Source organism: Apodemus sylvaticus, chromosome 22 (assembly GCF_947179515.1).
Source record: "Apodemus sylvaticus chromosome 22, mApoSyl1.1, whole genome shotgun sequence".
NCBI classification, from domain to species: domain Eukaryota; kingdom Metazoa; phylum Chordata; class Mammalia; order Rodentia; family Muridae; genus Apodemus; species Apodemus sylvaticus.
Genome location: NC_067493.1, coordinates 28,445,695 through 28,471,920, shown reverse-complemented (window position 1 = coordinate 28,471,920; position 26,226 = coordinate 28,445,695). Strand labels below are relative to the sequence as shown.

The 26,226-nt window shown below is 36.3% G+C and overlaps 1 protein-coding gene across 1 annotated transcript in view; it reads left to right on the top strand.

The window, feature by feature from the left end:
• The window catches only part of LOC127672472 (vomeronasal type-2 receptor 116-like), a 33,158-nt gene extending 8,006 nt beyond the window's left edge, over window positions 1-25,152 (top strand). Inside the window, exons 3-8 of the mRNA XM_052167620.1 lie at window positions 186-989; window positions 1,747-1,974; window positions 3,007-3,130; window positions 15,632-16,534; window positions 23,908-23,927; window positions 25,078-25,152. Of these exons, the coding sequence (XP_052023580.1) occupies window positions 186-989; window positions 1,747-1,974; window positions 3,007-3,130; window positions 15,632-16,534; window positions 23,908-23,927; window positions 25,078-25,152 (2,154 nt within the window). The remainder of the gene's footprint in view (window positions 1-185; window positions 990-1,746; window positions 1,975-3,006; window positions 3,131-15,631; window positions 16,535-23,907; window positions 23,928-25,077) is intronic.
• Window positions 25,153-26,226: the final 1,074 nt, after the last annotated feature.

Genomic DNA, 26,226 nt, shown 5'->3' with positions numbered 1-26,226 from the left:
AAGTTTTGAAGCTACACTGAATATTTTCAAATGTTGTATCTTGTCAAAAGTTCTCAATAAATTTGACCAGGATGATAAGAGAATTTAAACACAAAGAACACCATTTAAGTGCTACCTATACCAATTTTTCCTTTAAATCTATTATTGGTCCTATATTAATGAATTCATTCCTGTATCTGATTCAGCTTAGTTTTGGGCCTTTTCACCCAAACCTCAGTGACAGAAGCCAGTTCTCCTCTCTTTACCAGATAGCAACAAAGGACACATCACTCGCATTTGGCATTGCATCTTTGATGATTCATTTCAATTGGACCTGGGTTGGACTCATCCTCACAGATAACAGTAAAGGAACACAGATTCTCTCAGATGTCAGAAGAGAGATGGACAGGAATAGAGTGTGTGTGGCTTTTATAAAAATGATGCCAGAAATCTTGACATCCTTTCACTTGAGATCTGGAGAGACTCTAAAGATAATCATTAAATCAACCGCAAAAGTTGTTGTTGTTTATGATGACACTGGATCTTATTATATTAAAATGCTTAGTCTGTTCATGTGGTTAGTAACATGGAAAGTATGGGTCATGAATTCACAATGGGATATAGGCATTGTAGCAAATTATTTTCTGTTTGATCCTTTGCATGGGTCCCTCTATTTTGTACAACATCATGGCAAGATACATGATTTTCAAAAGTTTGTCAAGAACTATAACCCTTCCAAATACCCAGAAGACCATTTTCTTGCTGTTCTTTGGAATACATTTTTCAATTGCTTTATTTCGGTCTCTGATTGTAAGATATTGGGCAACTGCCAATACAATTTTTCCTTGGAATATTTGCCTGTAGATCTTTGGCTCATGGAAATGACTGAGGAGAGTTACAATGTATACAATTCTATGTATGCTGTGGCTCACAGTCTCCATGAGATGATTCTCCAGCAAACACAATTTTATTCTCATCAAATCTCAGAGAAGAAAGCATATCCATGGGAGGTAATTTCTCCTGCTCTGAATTTTAACTATAGCACTGTGTTATATGGTGTCCTCATAAATTGCTCAACATGCTATAATACTTTCTAGAAGATTTTATGAATAGCGAAATGACAGTTTGTATGCAATTACTTTTTTAAGTTTATTGCATACAATTGTGCTACTGTCCAAGATTAACAGATGAAAATAATAAGAAGTTGTTGCATGATGTCAAAAAACTATTGTGTTACAAATAATCACATTTTCACATCATGAAATATTCAATTTGGAATACACTTATATCTATGGATATTTAAGAAAAATGAGATTATTGATTCTAAATTTACAAATGCTAATAGACCTTTAATTTTTAAATACTGAAGTGATGCCTATATTACCTAGCTGATCATTTTATTACACTTTTGAAATGCAAACCAAAATGTACAAATTGAATGTAAAAATAATTAGATATGAGAATCATCTCAAGATTATGAACATTGACCTCATGTAATATTGCTTTGTTAAATCTGGTGTGTGTGTGTGTGTGTGTGTGTGTGTGTGTGTGTGTGTGTATGAGAGGGGGGATATTTTTGATGCTTACAGCCAAGTTTGAAATATTATGATACTGTCATTTTGGGGACTTTTATCATAATAATTAGTAGTTTCTTTTAGCTTACATTTCTAATGAGGGGTTAATGTCAATGACAGACTTTTTTTTCAAATGATTCTATTAAACATTTACTGGGAATAATTCTACTAGAATGTTTTGCATCCCTTTTAGCTCAACCATTTTCTCCAGAATGTCAATTTTAAAAGTGGTGATGGAAGCCAAGTGACTTTGAATTCACAAGGGAAATTAGATGCAGAATATGATATTTTTAATTTTGTTAATTTTCCAAATGGCCTGAGACAAAAGATGAAAGTTGGAGTCTTTTCTCCCAAAGCTCCACAGCAGCATCAACTTTCTTTATCTGATGACATGATACAATGGGCTACGGGATTTACAGAGGTATGTTGGATCTTATATCATTGGACTGACTGCTGCATAAACATTTGTGAGTGTAATGAATGCTGGCTTCTTACACAGTGTCCATTAATACAAACAAGAAACCTGTCAATGTAAAGTTTTTCTTGCCTCATTCTGAACAATCCCTGCTTTCAAACATTTCTGCATTGGTAATATGTATGGTGTCTGTTTATTACTAACTAAAGGATTACTATGACTTCCAGGGTAGAAAATGTCAGTTAGTGCATTGCCATTTGACCTTTAGTGTTCTTGGTCATGGAAATGCGCAGCAGCATGGAGATGCATGTGTATGTGTTATCTGCATGTGTTCCTACTGATAAAGGAAACAATTGCTCAGAAAAACAAAGTTTACTTGTACCTCATGCCATGGAAAAAGTGTTTCACTATTCAAGTAATCATGGCTACAGGCACCTAAAAAATTCACATTGCATTTACTGTCACATAGAAGTTTTTAGTGGTATTTGCAACTTTTACTGCTTTACATTCTGCTCAAGACAAAAAAATTAAAATTAAATGGAACTGTCTACTTTTAGAGTAAGTTTTCCCTCTTCAAGAAACATTTTGTAGGTTCTTTTTTACCTGAAGGTACAAAGAATTGTTTGCATTTTAAATCTGAAGCTTACAAGGTGATATTCAAACAGATAGTAACTACCACTATTATAAAAACATTTCTCTGGCCTATGATTACAAAGCACACACTTGGAAATGGATGACATTCCATCCATTTCCTCTTCTAGATATGGACTCAGGTGACCTAATAGTCTCTTATTTTGTGCTACCTCTTATACTTCCAAAATTGCTCAGAGATTTGTTGTCACTGGATGATGGTTTTAACACACTGAATTTTAGAGAGAATACCAGTTAAAAAAGGAGTGAAAAATCTATCATTTGAAATAATAAATATAAAATATGCTGTCTTATTATTAATTACTTATTAATAATTACTTTATTATATTTTTAGTGGTTTAAAACTGTGCAAAACTGAGTATTTTCTTCTGGGCATTTAATTCTCAGATTCCTCATTCTTTGTGCAGTGAGAGCTGTGTTCCTGGATTCAGAAAATCTCTCCAGGAGGGTAAGGCTGCCTGTTGTTATAAATGTACTCCTTGTGCTGAAAATGAGGTTTCCAATGAAACAGGTAAATATCACTGTGGTATTAGCACCTATCTATAGTGTTCTGTGAAGTATGTGCACCTTGAAACATTTGATGAAGCAACAGCAGTTATGAGTTTTGTTCACCTTTTATTTAGATGTAAAAATAATTATATTTATTATGTTATAATTTTAAATGGCTCCTGGCCTTTAAAACTTATGCTTGATCTTTGATGCTTTGCTTTTGGAAGACATTGTCAGCTGTAGAGAATCTCTTTATTCCTCTAAGAATATAATACTTTAATTTACCATGAAATTTAACTCATAGAGAATAATCTATCATCTTTTCATGGTTCTGAACTCATAGTTCACAAATTAGCACAAATGAGTCTTTGAATCCTTATCATTCCACCTTTTATAATTACTGTCATGATTCCAGATTCATCAAAACTGATCTAAAATGTATTTGATTTTACCTGGAAATATTTTAAAATGTTGTAAATAAAATGTATTCACTTTATTTTGTCTGGAAGTATTTGCCTACATGCATGTATATGAACCATTATTTGGTTCAATCCACATCAAAGTTAGAAGAAGGCATCAGATTCCCTGGATATGGAATAACAGACAGCATTGACACACTATGTGGCTTCTTACAACAATATATGGGTCTTCATTTAGGACTATACTGGTTGACTACCAAAGAACCATTATTGTCATCAACAATAAATAATGTGTAGGACTCCTTTAAGGAAAATTTCTGCTACATCTCCCAGTTTTCTCTAGTAACCCATTTGTATACAAGTGCCATCATGGATTGGCATTGGAAGAGTTAGATGTTATGTATTTCTATATTTATTTCTGTGTTTATTTCTGTTTGTATTTTGGTATTTATTTATTTATTCAATTATTTATCCATTCATTCATTCATTCATTCATTTACATACCAAATTCTCCCACCTGCCAGTTCCCCCTCACAGAGTACATTCCTTATCCTCTCATTCCCTTCTCCTCTGAAAAGATGCTCCCCTGGTAGCCCCCCAACCTATCACATAAAGTCTCTGTAGCCTTAGGTTCATCTCTACCATCAAGGCTGAACAAGGCAGCACTTTTGTGGAATAGAATTCAAAATCAGGCTGCAGCTTTCAAGCCAGATGCCACTCCAGTTGTTGGTGAACCCTCATGGAGATAGAATTGCACACCTGCTACATATATGACTGTGCCATTGGTGCAGCCTTGTTTGCTCTTTGGTTGGTGTCTTAGTCTCTTAGAACTCCAAGGTATTCAGGTTAGTTAATTCTGTTGGTCTTCCTATGGAGTTTCTATCAACGTCAGGGCCATCAATCCTTCGAACTCTTCCATAAGCATTCTCCAATTCCATCCAATATTTGTCCAGGGGTATCTTCATGTCTTTCAGTGAGCTTCTAGGTAGAGCCTTTTAAAGGTCAGTTATGCTAGGCTCCTGTATTCAGGAAAATGGAGTATAATTAATAGTCTCTGGAATTGTTGCTTGCCCATGTGATGAGACAAAGTTTGGGTTGGTTATTGTTTGGCCATTATTTTAAACTCTGTTCAAAATTTTTCCCTGAATTTCTTTTAGAAAAGAAAGTTTTTGGGTCACCAGGTTTGTGGGTGGGGTGGAGTCCTTATTCCAACACTGGGGTTCATGCCTGTCTACACAGGGTGTCCTCTTCAGGTTCCGTATCCAAACTGCTATCTTACTCACCTAGAGTCACCCAAATTGACTCGTCCCCCATCCCAGGTCTCTGGGACTACCTAGATATTCCTGCCACACTGCAACTCAGGCAGCTTCAGATTTAGATTCATGCTCCTTGCCTTTCTCCTGTCTCTCCCACACTTGATCTTGACTACCTTATTACCATAACCATCCCTAAGCCCACCAATTCTGTCCTTCTTCCTTCCTCCTGTGACTATTTTATTACCCCCTTTTAACTGAGATTCTGTGATCCGCTCTTGGAACTTCCTTCTACTTTAACATCTTATAGTCTGAGGAATGTATCATGGGTATATTGCAGTTTATGGTTAATAACCACTTATCAGTGGTTATTAACATATCCATTTTCTTGATATCTGAGTTGCCTCACTCAGGATGATATTTTCTCTTTTATTAATATTATTATTTTCTAAATTCTTTGTTTACATTCCCAATGCTTTCCCTTTTCCCGGTTCCCCTCTCCCCATATGTCCCATAAGCCTTCTCTCCACCCATTATCCCATCACTTCCCTCCTTTTGCTCTGTCTTGGTACTCCCCTACAATGCTGGATCAGGCCTTTCCAGGATCAGGGCCATCTCCTTACTTCTTCATGGGAGTCATTTAATATGCTACTTATGTCTTTGGTATTCAGAGATTCTGAGCTAATTAATATCCACTTATCAGTGATTGCATTCCATGTGTATTCTTTTGCGAGTGGGTTACCTCACTTAGGATGATATTTTCCAGTTCCAACCATTTGCCTAAAAATTTCATGAATTCATTGTTTTTAATTGCTGAGTAGTATTCCATTGTGTAAATGGAATACCACATTTTCTGTATCCATTCCTCCACTGAGGGACATCTGGGTCCTTTCCAGTTTCTGGATATTATAAATAAGGCTGCTATGAACATAGTGGAGCATGTGTCTTTATTGCATGCTGGGGAATCCTCTGGGTATATGCCCAGGAGTGGTATAGCAGGGTCCCCTGGAAGTGTCATGTTCAGTTTTCTGAGGAACCTCTAGACTGATTTCCAAAGTGGTTGTACCATCTTGCAATCCCACCAGCAGTGGAGGAGTGTTCCTCTTTCTCCACATCCTTTCCAACACTTGCTGTCTCCTGAGTTTTTAACCTTAGCCATTCTGACAGGTGTGATGTGAAAACTCAGGGTTATTTTGATTTGCATTTCCCTAATTACTAATGACGTTGAGCATTTCTTAAGGTGCATCTTGGCCATCTGAAGCTCTTTAGGTGAAAATTCTTTGTTTAGATTTGTACCCCATTTTAAATAGGGTTCTTTGGTTCCCTGGGGACTAACTTCTTGAGTTCTATGTATATATTGGATATTAGCCCTCTATCGGATGTAGGGTTGGTGAAGATCTTTTCCCAATTTGTTGGTTGCCATCTTGTCTTTTTGACAGTGCCCTTTTCCTTACTTTGTAATTTTATGAGGTCAATTCTTGATCTTACAGCATAAGCTATTGCTGTTCTGTTCAGGAACTTTTCCCCTGTGCCCATGTACTGAAGGGGTTTTCCCAGTTTCTTTTCTATTAGTTTCAGTGTGTCTGGTTTTACATGGAGGTCCTTGATTCACTTGGAGTTGAGCTTAGTACAAGGAGATAAGAATGGATCAATTCACATTCTTCTGCATTCTGACCTCCAGTTGAACCAGCACTGTAAATTTGTTGAAAAGGCTATCTTTCTTTCACTGGATGTTTTCAGCTCCTTTGTCAAAGATCAAGTGACCATGGGTGTGTGGACTCATTTCTGGGTCTTCAAATCTATTCCATTGTTCTACTTGCCTGTCACTGTGCCAATACCATGCAGTTTTTAAGACTATTGCTTCAGGTCTGGGATACTGATTCCCCCAGAAGTTCTTTTACTGCCGAGAATAGTTTTAGCTATCCTGGATTTGGTCAACAGGCTGAGGATGATATTTTCTAGGTCCATCCATTTACATGTAAAATTCATGATGTTATTGTTTTTAAGGCTTGAATTGTATTCCATTGGGGGGAAATGCAGATGCTGAATCCATTCTTCAGTTGAGGAACATCTAGATTGTCTCCAGGTTTTGGGTATTTTGAATAAAGCTGCTATGAAACAATGGAACATATGCCTTTGTGATATTGTGTAGCATCTTTTACCTATTGGTCCAGAAACCATAGAGCTGAGTGGCCAGATACAGGTATGTCCTATTTTCTGATCAAACCCCAGATTGATTTCCAGAGTGGTTATATAAGTTTGAACTACCACCCACATAAAGGCGTGTGCCCCCATCTTCACAACCTTGCCAGCATGCTCTGTTTCTTGAGTTCTTGGTCTTTGTAACTATAATTGCTATGAGGTAGGATATCAAAAATCATTTTGATTTGCATTTTCCAGATGAATAACTTGGTTGAACATATCTTTAAGTACTCCTTGGCCATTCAAGATTCCTCTGTTGAGAATTCTCTATTTAGATATGTACCCCATTTTTTAATTGTGTTATTTAGTTTTGGGGAATGAGTTCTTTTTTTTATTATGAATATTGGCTCTCTGAGCACTTAAAGGCTAGTAAAGATTTTTCTCAATCTGAACTCTCTCATTTTGTCCTATTGACAGTGTCCTTTACCTTACAAAACCTTTTCATTTTCATGTAGTACCCTTTATCAAGTGTTGATCTTAGACCCTGAATCATTGTGTATTATTCAGGAAATTGCTTCCTTTACGAATGAGTTCAAGGCTATTTTCCACTTTCTCTTATATTATACTAAGTGTATCTTGATTTATTTTGAGATCCTTGTTTGATGTCTACTTGATTTTCATAAGAGGGTGATAAATATAGATCTACTTACATTCTTCTACAGGCAAACATCCAGTTAGACAAGCACCATTTGTTAAAAATGCTTTCTTTCTGAGTTACATTATCTTGAATCCTTTGTCAGACATCAAGTGTCCATAGGTATGTGCATTCATTTCTTGGTCTTTATTTGTTTCCATATGTTTTATCACTGTCGCTCTGTAGAGCAGCTTGATATCAGGGATAGAGAGTCCTCCAGAAGTTCTTTACATTTTTAGGATTGTTTTAACTATATTGCATTTTTGTTAGTTTTGTTTTCCAGATAAAGTTGGGAATTGCTCTTTCAAGGTCTATGTAAAGGATGTTGGTAATTTCTTGGAAATTGCCTTGAATCTGTAGATGGCTTTTGGTAAGGTGACCATGTTAACTATGTCAACACTACTGATCCATGAACATGGGATATCTTCCATCTTCTGATGTCTTCTTCAATTTCTTTTTTCAGGGACTTGATGTTATTGACATACAGGTCTTTCAGTTACTTAATCTCAGTTACAAGAGGAGATTGTTTTTATATTATTTGCAGCTACAGGGAAGTGTGTTGTTTCCCTAATGTCTTTGTCAACCTGCTGATCTTTAGTATAAAAGAGGTCTACTGTTTTCTTTGATTTAATTTTGTATCCAGCCACTTTTCTGAAGTAGTTTATCAGTTGCAGTTCTCTGGTAGAGTTTTGGGAGGGCTTATGTATATTATTATATCATCTATAATAGGAATATTGTGGCTTCTTCCTTTCCAATTTTTATCCTCTTAATCAGTTTTTATTGTCTTATTTTCCTATCTTAAATTCATAGCACTGTATTGAAGAGGTACAAAGAATGACAACCTTACCTTGTCTCAGACTTTAGTGGAATTGATTTAAGTTTCTCTACATTTAATTTACATTGGCTATTGACTTGCTATATATTGCTTTCATTATGTTTAGGTATTAGATTACATTTGCTACCTCTCCAAGATTTTTGACATAAATAGATGTTGAATTTTGTCAATGCTTTTTTTTTTTTTACCATTTAATGAGATGCTCATGTGATATTTTTTCTATTCACTTTGTTTAAACAATGGAATACACTGATCTGATATCATAACTGAATGTCCATGGTGAGGCCTACTTCATGCTGATTAAAATTTTTGTTGTTTTCTTGGATTTGACATACAAGTATTTTAATGAGCAGAGTGCTTGTGTGTGTGTGTGTGTGTGTGTGTGTGTGTGTGTGTGTGTGTGTGTGTGTGTGTGTGTTTTGATAGTCATTAGTTAACTTGGTTTTGAGTTCTCTTACTTTTTTATCCTTTTTTAAATTTTTTATTAGGCATATTCTTTATTTACATTTGAAATGTTGCCCCATTTCCTGGTTCCCCACTCCCACAAAAATCCCATAAGCCATCTCCTCTTCCCCAATCAACCCACCCCCAGCTTCCCTGTCCTGGTATTCCTCTACACTATGGCATCAAGTCTTTCCAGGATGAAGGGCCTCTCCTCCCTTTGGTGTCTAACAAGTCCATCCTCTGCTGCCTATGTGTCTGGAGCCATAGGTAACTTCATGTGTACTCTTTGGTTGATGGTTTTATCCCTGGGAGCTCTAGGAGTACTGGATGACTCATATTGTTGTTCTTCCTGTGGTGCTACAAACCCCTTCTGTTCCTTGGGTCCTTTCTCTAGCTCACCCATTGGGGACCCTGTGCTCAGTTCATTGGCTGACTGAGAGTATCTCCCTCTGTATTTGTCATTAACAAGGAGATCCTCCTATATACAGTTACATAACCCAGGTACTAATTGTGCGTGCTCACATGTGCTGGCTGACCAGAGATGGTGATAGCACCAGAGAGGCTCTCCTAGTGGAGTTCTTGTTTTTATTTGAACACTTGTTTGGGTTAGTTTTCAGGGTGACTGTGGCTCATAAATTCCTTAAGTTGATATTTTGTGGAGTAGTTTAAGCTTAATTTTTGTTTATATTTTGTGGAATTGATTTTAGCCTTTCTTTGAATCCTGCCTTAAAACAAACTTACCCCATACATTTTTAGGTTGGGAGGATTTAATGGTTGCTTCTGTTACATTACTGGTTATAAAAAAGTTCAAATAGTTTACCTGATTTTGATTTAACTTTAATAAGTGGTATCTTCTAGAAAATCGTCCATTGCACTTATATTTTGTACTATGTAGTATAGTCTTTTGAAATAGGACCTTTGTATTTTCCTCAGTTTCTAATGTCATGTTGTCCTATTTACTTCAGATTTTATTAAATTGGATACTGTCTCTGGACCTTTTCGATAGTTTGAAAGTTATTTTTTCTTGTAGATTTTTGCAATAATCAGCTATTGATTTTGTTGATTCTTTGTATTGTTCCTTTTGATTTTATTGAATGATATCAAACCCTAAGTTCAACTATTTAGCTTTTAGGTATGCAGTTAGGTTGCTAATATGCTATCTCTCCAATTTATTCATTAAGAATTAGTGGGATGAATTTTCCTCTTACTACTCCTTATATTGTGTTCCGTAAGTTTGCATATATTGTGCCTTAATTTTCATTGAGTTTAAAGTCTTTAATTCCTTTCTTTATTTCTTCATGGACAAGTGATCACTCACAAGAGACATGTCCAGATTCGCTGAATGTCTGAGCTTTCTCTCAGTTCTGTTGTTGTTGAAATCTAACCTTTTTCCTTGGTGATCTGATAATATGAATGGTGTTATTTCAATTGTCTTGTACTTATTATGGTTTACTTTGTGCCCAATTATATTCCCAATATTTGAGAATGTTCTGTGAGATTCTGAGAAGGAATATTTTTGTTTGGTTCTGGGGAGGAATGTTTGTAAATACTATATATCTTTATGCTAAGATATCATTTATTTTTGTTACTGACTTATCTTTTTTGTATGCAGCAGAATGATGGAGCCTCTTTACATTTCAAATCTGTTAATGCCTGTGTTTTTTTGGTGAATTATGTTCATTGATGCTAAAATATATAATGTCCAATGATTCTTACTTTGTAATATGTTGATTATCGTGTTGGTACTCTCTCTCTCTCTCTCTCTCTCTCTCTCTCTCTCTCTCTCTCTCTCTCTCTCAGTGTGTGTGTGTGTGTGATTCTCTTTTTTTATTTCATTATGTAATAACTAATTTCTTGTGTTTTAGGGTTGTAGTTTCCTTGTATTAGAGTTTTTCTCCTAGTATCATTTGCAGGACTAAATTAGCAGAAACATACTGTTTAGATTTTGTTTTGTCATTGAATATCTTGGTTTCTCTATTTATACTAATCAAGGTTTGGGGAGCTATAGTATTCTGGGTTGGAATTTGTGATCTTTCTCTATTATTTTCTGTTTTTTGGATTCTCTGTTGAGTACTCAGTGTAACACTGATAGATCAACATTTATTTCTTACTTGGTAATTTCCCATGCAATTTTTAATAATCTTTATTTATTTAGGTACTTGTTGTTGCAGTTATTATGGGGCAGGAGAACTTTCTTTGCTGGTCCAATGGATTTGGTATATGTAAGCTTCATGACCAATTTATACTCATCCATTTTTTTCTCTATTGATGGTTTACTGCTATGTTTTTACAGAAGATATTTTACAGCCATATGAATTGAGACAGTTCACTCTCTTTTCTTTGTATTATTTTTAGGTTTTATTTATTCTTAGTGTCCCAAATTTCCCAGATGTTTGATGTAAAAATTTTTACATTTGTCATTTGCTATGACTGACACATCACTTTCTTCTGTTGTATCTTTCACTTCTACTGCAATTCTCTCTTCCATCTCACCCATTTTGGCGGCAATACTTGCATGTCTAGTTCTGGTTCTCTTTCATAATTATTTCTCTCCAGGGTTGCCGCTACTTGTGTTTTATTTATTGCTTCCATTTTTTCTTAGATTATTGTATTCATTTCCTTCACAAGTTTAATTATATTTTCCTATCTTTCTTTAATGTCAACAAGAAGAACTCTCAATCATGAACATCTATGCTCCAAATACAAGGGTGCCCTCATTCATAAAAGAAACTTTACTAAAGCTCAAAGCACACATCGCACCTAACACAATTATTGTGGGTGACTTCAACACTCCACTCTCCTCAATGGACCGATTGGGAAAACAGAAACTAAACAGGGAGACAGTAAACCTAATTGAAGCTTTGGACCAAACTGGATTTAACAGATATATATAGAACTTTTCATCCCAAAGCAAAAGAATATACCTTTTTCTCAGCACCTCATGGTACCTTCTCCAAAATAGATCATATAGTTGGTCACAAGACAGACCTCAACAAATATAAGAATATTGAAATAATCCCATACCTCTTATTGGATCACTATGGAGTAAAAGTGGTCTTTAATAACAATAAAAACAACAGAAAGCCCACATATACATGGAAACTGAACAATACTCTACTCAATGATACCTTGGTAAAGGAAGAAATAAAGAAATCAAAGATTTTTTTAGAATTTAAAAACTTGAAGGCACAACATACACAAATCTATGGGACACAATGAAAGCAGTCCTAAGAGGAAAATTCATAGCTTTGAGTGCCTCCAAAAAGAAATTCAAGAGAGCATACACTAGAAGATTAATGGAACAACTGAAAGCCCTGGAACAAAAAGAAGCTAATTCACCCAGAGGAGGAGAAGTCAGAAAATCATTAAACTCAGAGATGAAATCAATCAAGTAGAAACCAAGAGAACCATACAAAGAATCAACAAAACCAGGAACTGGTTCTTTGAAAAAATCAACAAGATAGATAAACCCTTAGTCAGACTAACCAAAGGGCACAGAGAAAGTACCCAAATAAACAAACTTAGAAATGAAAAGGGAGATATTACAACAGAAACTGAGGAAATTCAAAAAATCATCAGATCCTACTACAAAAGCCTGTACTCAACACAACTGGAGAATCTGGAGGAAATGGACAATTTCTTAGACAGATACCAAATACCAAAATTAAACCAGGATCAAATAGATCATCTAAACAGACCCATAACCCCTAAAGAAATAGAAGGGGTCATAGATAGCCTTCCGACCAAAAAAAAGTACAGGACCAGATGGTTTCAGAGCAGAATTCTATCAGACCTTCAAAGAAGACTTAACACCAATACTCTTCAAACTACTCCACCAAATAGAAACAGAAGGAACACTATCCAACTCATTCTACAAAGCCACAATTACGCTGATACCAAAACCACACAAACATCCAACTAAGAAAGAGAATTTCAGGCCAATTTCCCTTATGAATATCAATGCAAAAATACTCAATAAAATTCTTGCCCAATGAATCCAAGAACACATCAAAACGATCATCCACCAGGATCAAGTAGGCTTCATCCCAGGGATGAAGGGATGGCTCAATATAAGGAAATCCATCAATGCAATCCACTACAAAAACAAACTCAAAGAAAAAAACCATATTATCATTTCATTAGATGCTGAAAAGGCTTTTGACAAAATTCAGCATCCTTTCATGCTAAAAGTCTTGGAAAGGACAGGAATTCAAGGCCCATATCTAAACATAGTAAAAGCAATATACAGCAAACCGATAGCCAACATCAACCTAAATGGAGAAAAACTTGAAGCAATCCCACTAAAATCAGGGACTAGACAAGGCTGCCCCCTCTCTTTTCAATATAGTTTTTGAAGTCATAGCTAGAGCAATTAGACAACATAAGGAGGTCAAAGGGATACAAATTGGAAAGGAAGAAGTCAAATTATCACTATTTGCAGATGGTATGATAGTATACTTAAGTGAGCCTAAAAACTCTATTAGAGAACTCCTACAGCTGATAAACAACTTCAGCAAAGTGGCTGGCTACAAAATCAACGCAAGCAAATCAGTAGCCTTTATATACTCAAAGGATAAGAAGACTGAAAAAGAAATTAGGGAAATGACACCCTTCACAATAGCCACAAACAGCATAAAGTATCTTGGAGTGACTCTAACCAAACAAGTGAAAGACCTATATGACAAGAACTTCAGATCTCTGAAGAAGGAAATCGAAGAAGATCTCAGAAAATGGAAAAATCTTCCATGCTCATGGATTGGCAGGATTAATATAGTTAAAATGGCCATATTGCCAAAGGCAATCTACATATTCAATGCAATCCCCATCAAAATCCCAACCCAGTTCTTCATAGGGCTAGAAAGAGCAATGCTCAAATTCATCTGGAATAACAAAAAACCTAGGATAGCTAAAACTATTCTCAACAGTAAAAGAACTTCAGGGAGATTCAGTATCCCAGAGCTCAAACTTTACTACAGAGCAATAGTGATAAAAAATGCATGGTATTGGTACCATGTCAGGCAAACAGATCAATGGAATAGGATAGAAGACCCAGAAATGAACCCACATACCTATGGTCACTTGATCTTCGACAAAAGAGCATCCAGTGGAAAAAAGATAGCCTTTTCAACAAATGGTGCTGGGTCAATTGGAGGTCAGCATGCAGAAGAATGCGAATCGATGCATTCTTATCTCCTTGTACTAAGCTCAACTCCAAATGGATCAAGGACCTCCACATAAAACCTGAAACACTGAAACTAATAGAAAAGAAACTGGGGAAGACCCTCAAGGACATGGGCACAGGGGAAAAGTTCCTGAATAGATCACCAATAGTTTATGCTCTAAGATCAAGAATTGACAAATGGGACCTCATAAAACTACAAAGTTTCTCTAAGGCAAAGGACACTGTCAAAAGGACAAAACATCAACCAACAAATTGGAAAAGGATCTTCACCAACCCTAAATCTGACAGAGGGCTAATATCTAATATATACAGAGAACTCAAGAATGTAGAACCTAGAGAACCAAATAACCTCATTAAAAAGTTGGGTACCGAGCTAAACAAAGATTTTTCACATGAAGAACTTCGGAGGGCTGAGAAACACCTTAAGAAATGTTCAACATCATTAATCATTAGGGAAATGCAAGTCAAAACAACCCTGAGATTTCACCTCACACCAGTCAGAATGGCTAAGGTCAAAAACTCAGGAGACAGCAGGTGCTGGCGAGGATGTGGAGAAAGGAACACTCCTCCACTGCTGTTGGGATTTTAAGATGGTGCAACCACTTTGGAAATCAGTCTGGGGGTTCCTCAGAAAACTTGGCATGGCACTTCTGGAGGACCCTGCTATACCACTCCTGGGCATATACCCAGAGGATTCCCCAGCATGTAATAAGAACACATGTTCCACTATGTTCATAGCAGCCCTATTTGTAGTAGCAAGAAGCTGGGAAGAACCCAGGTGTCCCTTAACAGAGGAATGGATACAAAAAAATGTGGTATCCATATTTAGTACAATGGAGTACTATTCAGCCATTAGAAACAATGAATTCATGAAATTCATAGACAAATGGATGGAGCTGCAGAACATCATACTAAGTGAGGTAACCCAGTCTCAAAAGATCAATTATGGTATGCACTTACTGATAAGTAGATATTAACCTAGAAACTTTGAAAACCCAAGAAATAATCCACATATTAAATGATGTCCAAAAAGGACAGAGGAGTGACCCCTGGCTCTGGAAAGACTCAATGCAACAGTATAGGGGAATACCAGAACAGGGAATTGGGAAGGAGTAGATGGAGGAACAGGGGGAGGGAAGAGGGCTTATGGGACTTGCGGGGAGTGGGGACCCAGAAAAGGGGAAATCATTTGATATATAAATAAAGAATACACCAAATAAAAAAAAAGAGAATTAATAAATCACAAAAAAACTATGTATACCTACATACATAAGGAAAAATATCACTTAAATGCAAGAATGTTTACATACATATATGATGAAAATAAACCATTTCCTTAAAGTCCATGTAAAGACAATATAAAGTATTTATTTGTAACTATTGATTAGAAAATATTTTGGCATTTATACTATTAAGCACTAATTTACTTGACCCTGAAATAACAACAAAAGAGATGAACTTATATCACATGCCTGAAATATGAAGATAATAACTGACTTGTGATAACAATTCTTGCCTAACATTAGACTCATTAACACTTTCATTCTTAAACAGATGTGGATAATTGTGTGAAATGTCCAGAAAGTCACTATGCAAACAGAGAGAAGAACCACTGCCTCCAGAAAGCTGAGACATTTTTGGGTTATGAAGACCCCTTGGGAATGGTCCTCACATGTATGTCTCTGAGCCTCACTGTAATCACAGCTGGTGTCCTTGGAGTTTTTGTAAAATATCATAACACTCCCATTGTAAAGGCCAATAATCAGGCTCTAACTTACATCTTACTCATCATTCTGACCTGCTGTTTTGTCTGTCCCTTGCTCTTCATTGGATATCCCAACAAAGTCACATGTATCCTACAGCAGAGCATATATGGAGGTCTGTTCACAGTGGCACTTTCCACAGTATTTGCTAAAACTCTTACTGTGGTTCTTGCATTCAAAGTCACAATTCCAGGGCGAATGATGAGATGGTTTATGTTGTCAAGGGCCCCTAATTTCATCATTCCCATTTGTACCCTCATCCATCTTGTGCTCTGTGGAATTTGGCTGAGCACTTCTCCTCCCTTTGTAGATTCAGATCTACACTCTGAACACGGACACATCATCATTGTGTGCAACAAGGGCTCAGCTATTGCCTTCTACTGTGTCCTGGGATACCTCTGCTGCTTAGCACTTGGGAGCTACACTATGGCCTACTTCTCCATGAACCTGCCTGACACATTCAATGAAGCCAGGTTCTTGGCATTTAGCATGTTAGTATTCTTCAGTGTCTGGGTCACATTCTTCCCTGTCTACCATAGCACCAAGGGAAAGGTCATGGTGGCCATGGAAATCTTCTCCATTTTGGCTTCCAGTTTAGGGCTGCTGGGCTGCATATTTGCCCCCAAGTGCTACATTATTTTGTTCAGACCAGATAGGAACTCACTTTACTGCATCAGAGACAAACCACATTCTAGTAGAAAATTTTATCTCACAGGTTAGGATATAAATTCTTAATTACATAGAAATCTTCAAACATATTCATCAAGATATTCATGTTTCTGTTGTCATTGATAGATCAAATAAATACATCGTGCTTTCATTTCAATTGTGCTTTTTTTCTGAATAAAAATACCTTGTAAAACATGAAAGAAATATTTTGCAAACTTATTGGCACAGTGTGTTGCATACTATAGAAGAATAAATATATTTATTATTTTATAAATAAAGCAACTTTGATAGCCAACAACTAGGTTCCTAGTTCTGTTGACTAGCTGTATCCAGTTCATCAGAACCTGTATTCTTATCTCTATTTTGTTATAATTATATTGGATGCTTCATAATTGCACATGGAAATATTTTTGTTTTTGGAACTCTCTATTTGTGATCCATTATATTAGTATATGTAATCAGATTTGTTTTTTAAAAAAAATGATATTTTCTCATATCTTTTCCAACTGCTCCATTTTACTCTGAGGGGACATGAACTATTTTCCATCTACATAACTTTTCTATATAGTACTTTTAACATCTTTAACAGTTACAGGTTTTTCTTGCAAATTTTGCTAACAATTTTAAACTCGCCAGGTTTGACCCAGGATTGATAAATTATCTATTTATTTTTATAAGTTCTTTGAGATTGCTGTATGGTGAATTTAAAGACTTTAACAGCTTCCATCAACTGACTCTAAGATTATACCCATTGAACACTCTTCCATATTTTTCAAAAATCTAGTAAAATGAGTCTTTTCAACATATCCCTAGAAATATTCTTTCTCTGGAACCTAGATGCATTTCTATAGTAATCAATCTTGAAGAAACTTGTCTACATCTTCCCATGCATGTATAAAATACCAGGAGCATCTCAAGTAGGATATATGATATATATCATATGTACTACAATATACTTTTGTTGTTCATAGGATCCTTTAACGTTTTGGTCTTCACACTTTTCTGATGATTTCCCAAGTCAAAATCCATGCTGTAGACAATAAGTGATTCAACAAGAAAATAAAATGTTTCAGAGTATAATATTCTAAACTTTGGGGAGTTTCCAGCTTTTATACTCACTCAGGGAGAATGTTTTGAACATTTTTATTTAATTTTCCACAGGTTCAAGAACTAATTTTTTTTTTCAGAGCAAATGATAAAATAGCCAATAGTATATACAAATGTTGGCCGGAACATGTCTCAATACTTTGATCTCTGAACAAAGGATGAAATGTTTATTAAATAGTGTCGTTTCTGGTTGCTTACTCAGGGTGTATGCATACATACAAATGAACTGCCAATGTCAAAATGTTTTCTTGTCTTGTTCTAATCAATGCAGATATTTTTTACTTGCTACTGTCATAAGAAGACTGCCTGTTTACTAAGATTATATTCCTATCCTTGTGTTATCATGAGAATAGGAGATTTTGTGGCTCAGAGAAGTATGCTGGTTTCCCTATGTGTTGCATTCTGTGATATTGGTTCAGGGACAAAATTATCTTGCCCTCACAAAAGCAACTCGTGCTATACCTTCTTGCATTTTTTATTGCTCTTTTTTTCTACTGCTGTGAGGAGACACAATGAGTAAGGCAACTCATAAAATACAGAGTTTAATTTGGGCTTTCTTACAGTTTCAGATATTTGGTTCATCTTCTTAGTTGGGAATATGATGGAATACTGGTATAGATTTTGCTGAAGAAATTCTATATTTTAAACCACAGGCAGCAGAAAGAGAAAAAGCCACTACACCTGGCTTGGACTTTGGCTTGGAATTTTGAAATATCTAAGCCTCCCATAGTGACACACTTCATTCAACAGGGCCAAACCTCCTATTCATTTCTTCCATTAGTACTACTCTCTCATGACTAAGCATTTAAATAAATATATCAGCCTATTTCTATTTAGCCCATCTTATTTAAACCACCACATTCTAATTTTAACCCCAGGCCTGAAACCACATCTTGATGCAAAATGCCTTTGTTCCTAGTCAATAGCCCATGTAGCTTATCACAGTCTCAATGCTGTTTAGAAATCAAAGTTCAAATTCTGTTTTGAGACTCATAGCAATTTCTTATTTGAAACCTCCTATAATATCAAAATCCTAAAGCATATAACAAGTTTCCAACATTAAAGACAATGAATATACATTACCATCCCAAAGGAATAAGAGAGAATAGTGAGGAAGCACTTACCCAAAGCAACACTGAAAACCATCAGGGCAAATTCTAACTTCTGAATATCCAAGGCTGTTATCTGAAGTGTCCTTCAGATCTCCAACTCATTTTAGCTTTGTTGACTGTAACAATCATCTCTCTCCCTTGGCCAGGTTACACTCCTGGGCTTTAGTTCTCTCAGGCCGTTGTCCCATGATTCTTCCATTTCCAACATCTTGAGGTTTCCAATACAATTCAGGTTTACCCTTATAACTTCACAGACTGATCTCACTGGGTCTCTCCATACAGGGACTTCACTGATCCATGCCTAGCCTCAGTGGCTTTCCTTAGTTAATAAGGAAGATTTTAGAATACCCCTTTTTGCATTTGTAGCTCTAAAACAAAAACCAATCGGCTAGACATGCAAGTTCTGCAATATGCTTGAGTTGCAACTTAGTATCCTCATTCCATTTAATGTATACCAGCTTTACATTTTCATTCTTTTCTCCAGTGATTCGACTTTTCTTTAATTACTTTTTATAAAAAGTAAACTTAGGTGCCAGGAGCCCTTTGCTTGCCTCTGTAAAAAAAAGTCTTCCTGCCAGGCAGAAACTAGGGATGTTAGAGTAGGCTGATAGGTTTCCTCACCTTCTGACACATGTAACAATATGGGGAGATGCACTTGACACACTAGGAGAGGGGCTGAAGTTTCTATTGATCTTAATGGAAAGAGTAAGGAGGCCTGTGGATGGGAACAGATATTCTGTGTAAATATCAGCAATTGTTTCTGCTAACTTGTTTTGTTTCCTATAATACTGTAGGGTTTAAAAAGGCTAAATAATATAGACTCAGGCTTGCTACTACACTATTCACTGCAGTATATAGATCTCCTGAATCTCTGTGTCTTCTTTCTCTTTGTTCTATTTTTAAACCTTGCTCTCCCCTCAAGGACTGTTCAACTAATGGTGGTGGGTTCCAGGAAACTTAGGGGGATAGTGCCTTCACTTAAGATCACCATAATTTTTTACTCTTCTTGTCATGAGGCTTTCTTTTACAAATCTTATCTTTTTGAGCACTGGACTTGGCTCTAACATTACATTTCATGGTGTTTTTCTCTCCAATTTTTTGAGAGAATTTTCTATTTTTTTCTCTTTCCTCTTTATCATTACAGGTCTGCATAGAAACCACTATTAACCACATGGCACAGTATATACTAGACTGTCTTGAAACCTTGTCTGCCAATGTCACTAATCCAAAACTCTTGAAATTTACAAAAAAAAAAAAAATATATATATATATATATATATATATATATATATATATATATATATATATATATATATATATATATAGCAGGTTTTTTTCCCTGACACAGATAACTGTAGTCAAGTTCTTTGACATAATAAAACAAAAATGGTTTTTAGGCCACTTACTAATATTCTTTCCCTTGGAATCATCTTAGCATTGCTCCCCACATTTCAATTTACATTCAACACTAACTTCCATGATCCTACTACTATGCCTCATAAAGACAGCCTAAATTGTCTAATTGTTTTCTGAACATAAAAATCAAAGACAATATTCCACCAATAAGCAGTATGGTCAGAACTGTTTCAACCATACCTTGTTCCCAGGTATGAACTGCTGTTGTAATCAGTATTTTATTGTAAAGAAATGTTTTGATACTTTGTTTCATTTTTACTATTGATTTGATTTCCGTCTAGAGTTTTATTATTTTTTGCTGTCCACTCCTCTAGGGAATATTTGCTTCTTTTTGTTCTAGAGCATTCAAGTGTCCTGTCACCCTGCTAGTGTTTGCTTTCTCCAGATTATTTTTGAAGGCACTTAGAACTATGAGTTTTCCTGTTAGTACTATTTTCATTGGATCCTGTAAGTTTTAGTATGCTGCGTTTTCATATTCATTAAATCCAAAACGGTCATTAATTTTTTTTCTTGACTAATTATCATTGAATAGAGCATTATTCACCTTCAATGTGTATGTGGGCATTCTGTTGTTTTTGTTATTATGGAAGACCAGCATTAGTGTGTGGTGACCTAATAGGATGAATGGGAATATTTCACTCTTCTTGTATCTGTTGAGCCCTGTTTTGTGGCCACTAATATAGTCCAATTGGGAGATGGTACCATGAGGTGCTGAGAAACTATTTTTTTTTTGTTTTAGGATGAAATGTTCGATAGATATCTGTTAAATCCATTTGGCTCACAACTTCTGTTAGCTTCACTGCATTCAAGTAGAAACAAAAAGGTCTATACAAAAAATCAACAAAACCAGGAGCTCATTCTTTGAGGAAATCAACAAGATGGATAAACCCTTAGCCAGATCAGAGGGCACAGAAAGAGTATCCAAATTAACAAATCAGAAATGAAAAGGGAGACATAACAACAGAAACTGAGGAAATTGAAAAAAATCACCAGATGCTACACCAAAAGCCTATATTCAACAAAACTTGAAAATCTGGATGAAATTATCAATTTTCTAGGTAGACCCTAGGTACCAAAGTTAAATCAGGATCAGGATAAACCATGTAAACATTCCTATAACCCCTAACAAACTAGAAGCAATCACTGAAAGTCTCCTAGGACCAGATGGGTTTAGTGTAGAATTTTATCAGGCTTTCAAAGAAGACCTAATACTGGTCTTCAAATTGTTGCATAAAATGGGAACAGAAATAACACAACTCAGTACATTCTATGAAGCCACAATTATGCTTATACCTAACCACAAAAAGACCCAAGAAAGAGAAATCCAGGCTAAATTTCCTTGTTAATTGCAATGCAAAAATATTCAACAAAATTCTTGCAACCCAAAATCCAAGAACACATCAAAACAAGTATCCATTATGATCAATAAGGGTTCATCCCAGGAATGCAGGGATGTTTCAATATATGGAAATCCTTCAACATAATCCACTATAGAAACAAATTTAAAAATAACCACATGATCATTTCATTAGATGCTGAAAAAGCATTTGACAATTTTCAACACCCCTTAATGGTTAAAGGTCTTGTGAAGATAGGAATTCAAGATCCATACCTCAAGATAGTAAAAGCAATATACAGCAAACCAGTAGCCAACATCAAACAAACTGGAGAGAAACTTGAAGCAATCCCACTAAAATCAGGGACTGGACAGCGCTGCCCACTCTCTCCCTAACTATTCAACATAGTACTCAAAGTCCTAGCCAGAGTAATTCTACAATGAAAAGAGGTCAAAGTGATACAAATTGTAAAGGAAGAAGTCAAAGTATCATTATTTGCAGACATTAGGATACTTTCCTTAAGTTGCACTAAAAATTCCACCAGAGAACTTCTAAACGTGATAAACAACTTCAGCAAAGTGACTGTATATAAAATTAACTCAAACAAATCAGTAGCCTTCTAGTACTCAAAGGATAAACAGGCTGAGAAAGAAATTAAGGAAATGACAAATTGCACAATTGTCAAAATAATATAAAATATCTTGATATGACAGTAACCAAAGAGGTGAAAATTCTGTATAAGAACTTCAAGTTTCTGAAGAAAGAAATGGAAATAGACTTCAGAAGATGGAAAGATCTCCCATGATCTTGAATTGGCTGAATTAATATAGTAAAAATATCCATCTTGCCTAAAGCAATATACATATTCGATGGAACCCCCATCAATATTCTAACACAATTCTTTGTAGAGTTAGAAAAAGCAATTTTCAAATTCATCTGGAATAACAAAAAACCCAGGATTGAGAAAACTATTCTTAACAATAAAAGAAAATCTTGGAAAATCTTCATTCCTGGCCTCAAACTGTATTACAGAGAAATCATGATAAAAACTGCATGGCATCGGTACAGAGACAGGCAGGTAGATCAATGGAATAGAACTGAATACCCAGAAATGAACCCACACACTTATACTCACTTGCTCTTTGACAAAGGAGCTAAAACCATCCAGTGGAAAAAAGACAATATTTTCATCAAAAGGTTCTGGTTCAACTAGCAGTTAGCATGTAGAAGAATGCAAATTGATCCATTCTTATCTCCTTGTACAAAGCTCAAGTCCAAGTAGATCAGGGATATCCACATAAAACCAGATATTCTGAAACTAATAGAAGAGAAAGTGGGGAAGAGAGAAAAAAAGTTCATGAACAAAACACCAGTGCCTTATGCTTTAAGATCAATAATTGACAAATGGAACCCCATAAAATTTCAAAGCTTCTTTAAGGCATAGGACACTGTCAATAGGATAAAATGGCAAACAATGGACTGGGGAAAGGTCTTTACTAATCCTACATCTGATATATGATAAAGGGTTAATATTCAATATATACAAAGAACTCTAGAAGTTAGACTCTAGAGAATGAAATAACCCTAATAAAAATGGGGTACAGATCTAAACATAGAATTCTCACCTGGGGAATATTGAATGGCCTAGAAACACACAAACAAATGTTCAACATCCTTATTCATCAGGATGCAAATCAAAACTCGCTTGAGGTTCCATCTCACACTTGTCAGAATGGCTAAGATCAAAACCTCAGACGACATCAGATGCTTTTGAGGATGTGGATAAAGATGGACACTCCTCCATTGTTGGTGGGATTGCAAGCTGGAACAACCACTCTTGAAATCAGTCTGGAAGTTCCTAGAAAAATAGAACATAGTACTACCTGTGGACCAAGCTATACTACTCCTGGGTATGTACCCAAAAGATTTTCCAACATATAACAAGGACACATGCTCTACTATGTCCATAGCGGCCTGCTTTATAATAGTCAGAACCTGGAAAGAACCCAGACGCCATCCAATAGAGGAATGGATACTGAAAATGGGTACATTTTACAGCTATTAAAAACAATGACTTCATGAAATTCTTAGGCGAATGGATGGAACTAGAAAATATCAACCTGAGTGAGGTGACCCAATCACAAAAGAACAGCCATGGTATGTACTCCCTGATAAGTGGATATTATCCCAAATGCTGGGGTTACCCAAAAACCAATTTATAGACCATATGAAGCTCAATAAGAAAGGCCAACATGTAGAAGCTTCAGTAGTTCTTAGAAGATGGAACAAAATACTCACAGGAGGAAATATGGAGTAAAAGTGTGGAGCACAGACTGAAGAAAAGGCCATCCAGAGACTGCCTAACATGGGGATCCATCTCATATACAGTCACCAAACCCAGACATTATTGTAGGGGGCAAGAAGAGAGCAACAGGAGCCTAATATAGCTATCTCCTGAGAGGCTCTGCCAGAGCCTGACAAATATAGAAAAGGATGCTAATAGCCAATTGTCCCGACCCACAGGATAGTCAAAGGCATTCCCTGGACCACCTAGGGGAGAATGGGGGACAAGAGACACAAAAAACAGACAGCAAGAAAGGATTCTGATCAAGCTGTCAAATTTTGTTTTACACAATGCAATATAAAGGAAAGCAAGCAGGATGTAGAGAGGGAGTATAAGGGGGCAAACATTGTCTCCAGGGAACAGTCTCTCAGGGGGCAAGCATTGCCCCTCTAAACATTGTCTCTAGGGAATAGTCTCTTAGAATTGTCTCTCAGAATCTCATGACAAAGCTGGCTGGATTTCAAGGAAGTTGGCTAACTAAAATGATCATGAGGAGGTGAAGTGGAAAGAGATTGCTACAGTAACCTAACTGAAGGTGAGCTCTGTTTGTACTGACCAACTTGCTATTTGGTAAAGGTGAAAGCTAAAATCATGCTTGAGCATGTAAGATGGCTGAAAGGAGGAGGTATTGATATTAATGTGAGAATGGTTTCTGGAATCTCCCCCTTCTTGGTATTATAGGGAGCAGAACTCAGACAGCCATCGATGAATAAAACAGATGAGGTACCAAAAAGATGGAGTAGCTTCTGTCTTAAGATTCGACCCAGTGATCCATAATCCCTTACCTGTCACTGGATATCTCTGCCAGTCTCCAGAGATTCCTGTCTTAGGGGAGGTGTGGTCCAGGGAAGGTGCTGAACATTGGCTAACTACTAAGCAATTGTATTATCACAGGTACCTTGAGTTTGAGGGCTCCTTCTGGAGCTCCAACTGGAATGGCTGTGATAGGAATGCTCACTCTGCTAGGGCATTCAATTGTGCCATTTGGGCTGTTTTGTCACTGCCTGGGGGGAGGGGGGGCTGGGTAGCCATCTCTCAATCCTACATAGCCAAATGATGGTAATGTATCTGAATGGGCTTGGCTGCCAGCAGTGAGGTGATTAAAAGCCCATGGTTCAAAAGAACATAACAATAATAGACCTACAAAGGATCCCAGAATACTGGGTAGAAGGGAAGCGAGCCATGGAGAGGTGGAAAACCAATTTTCATACCAACGTTCTGCCTGTTCTCTTTCTCTCTTTCGTTTTTCTAGTCCTTCTCTGACTTTTCTCATGTTATCTCTTACAACTCCTGTTTTACTAATATAGAAACAGCATTCTTCTTTTAAAGCTGCACCAAGTCTGCCTTGTTGAAGGAACAGGAGATAAAGTCCACACCTATTTTGAAAGACAACCCCAGCTAGGGAGTCAATGGAGTCAGAGAGATCATCTAACCCCTGATGAAAGCATTGGACATCTTGGCTGATGGTGAACTGAGCTCTGTGTACCTAGAGTTAGTTAGAGTTAGTTGTGGGTGACTTCAACACTGCACTTTCCTCAATGGACCAATCAGGAAAACAGAAACTGAACAGGGACACAATGAAACTAATTGAAGCTTTGGACCAATTAGATTTAACAGATATATATATAGAACATTCTATCCTAAAGCAAAAGAATATACCTTTTTCTCAGCACCTCATGGTACCTTCTCCAAAATCAACCATATAATTGGTCACAAAACAGACCTCAACAAATATAAGAAGATCGAACTAATCCCATGCCTCCTATCAGATCACTATGGAGTAAAAGTGGTCTTCAATAGCAACAAAAACAACAGAAAACCCACATACACGTGGAAACTGAACAATATTCTACTCAATGATACCTTGGTAAAGGAAGAAATAAAGAAATAAATTAAAGACTTTTTAGAACTTAATGAAAATGAAGACACAACATACCCAAATCTATGGGACACAATGAAAGCAGTGCTAAGAGGAAAACTCATAGCCTTGAGTGCCTCCAAAAAGAAAATGGAGAGAGCATACACTAGAAACTTAATGATACACCTGAAACCATGGAACAAAAAGAAGCTATTTCACCCAGGAGAGGTAGAAAGCAGGAAATCATCAAACTCAGGGCCAAAATCAATCAAGTAGAAACAAAAAGATCCATACAAAGAATCAACAAAACCAGGATCTGGTTCTTTGAGAAAATCAACAAGATAGATAAACCCTTAGCCAGACTAACCAAAGGGCACAGAGACAGGATCCAGATTAACAAACTTAGAAATGAAAAGGGAGATATAACAACAGAAACTGAGGAAATTCAAAAAATCATTAGATTCTACTACAAAAGCCTATACTCAACACAACTGGAGAATCTGAAGGAAATGGACAGTTTCCTAGACAGATATTCGACACCAA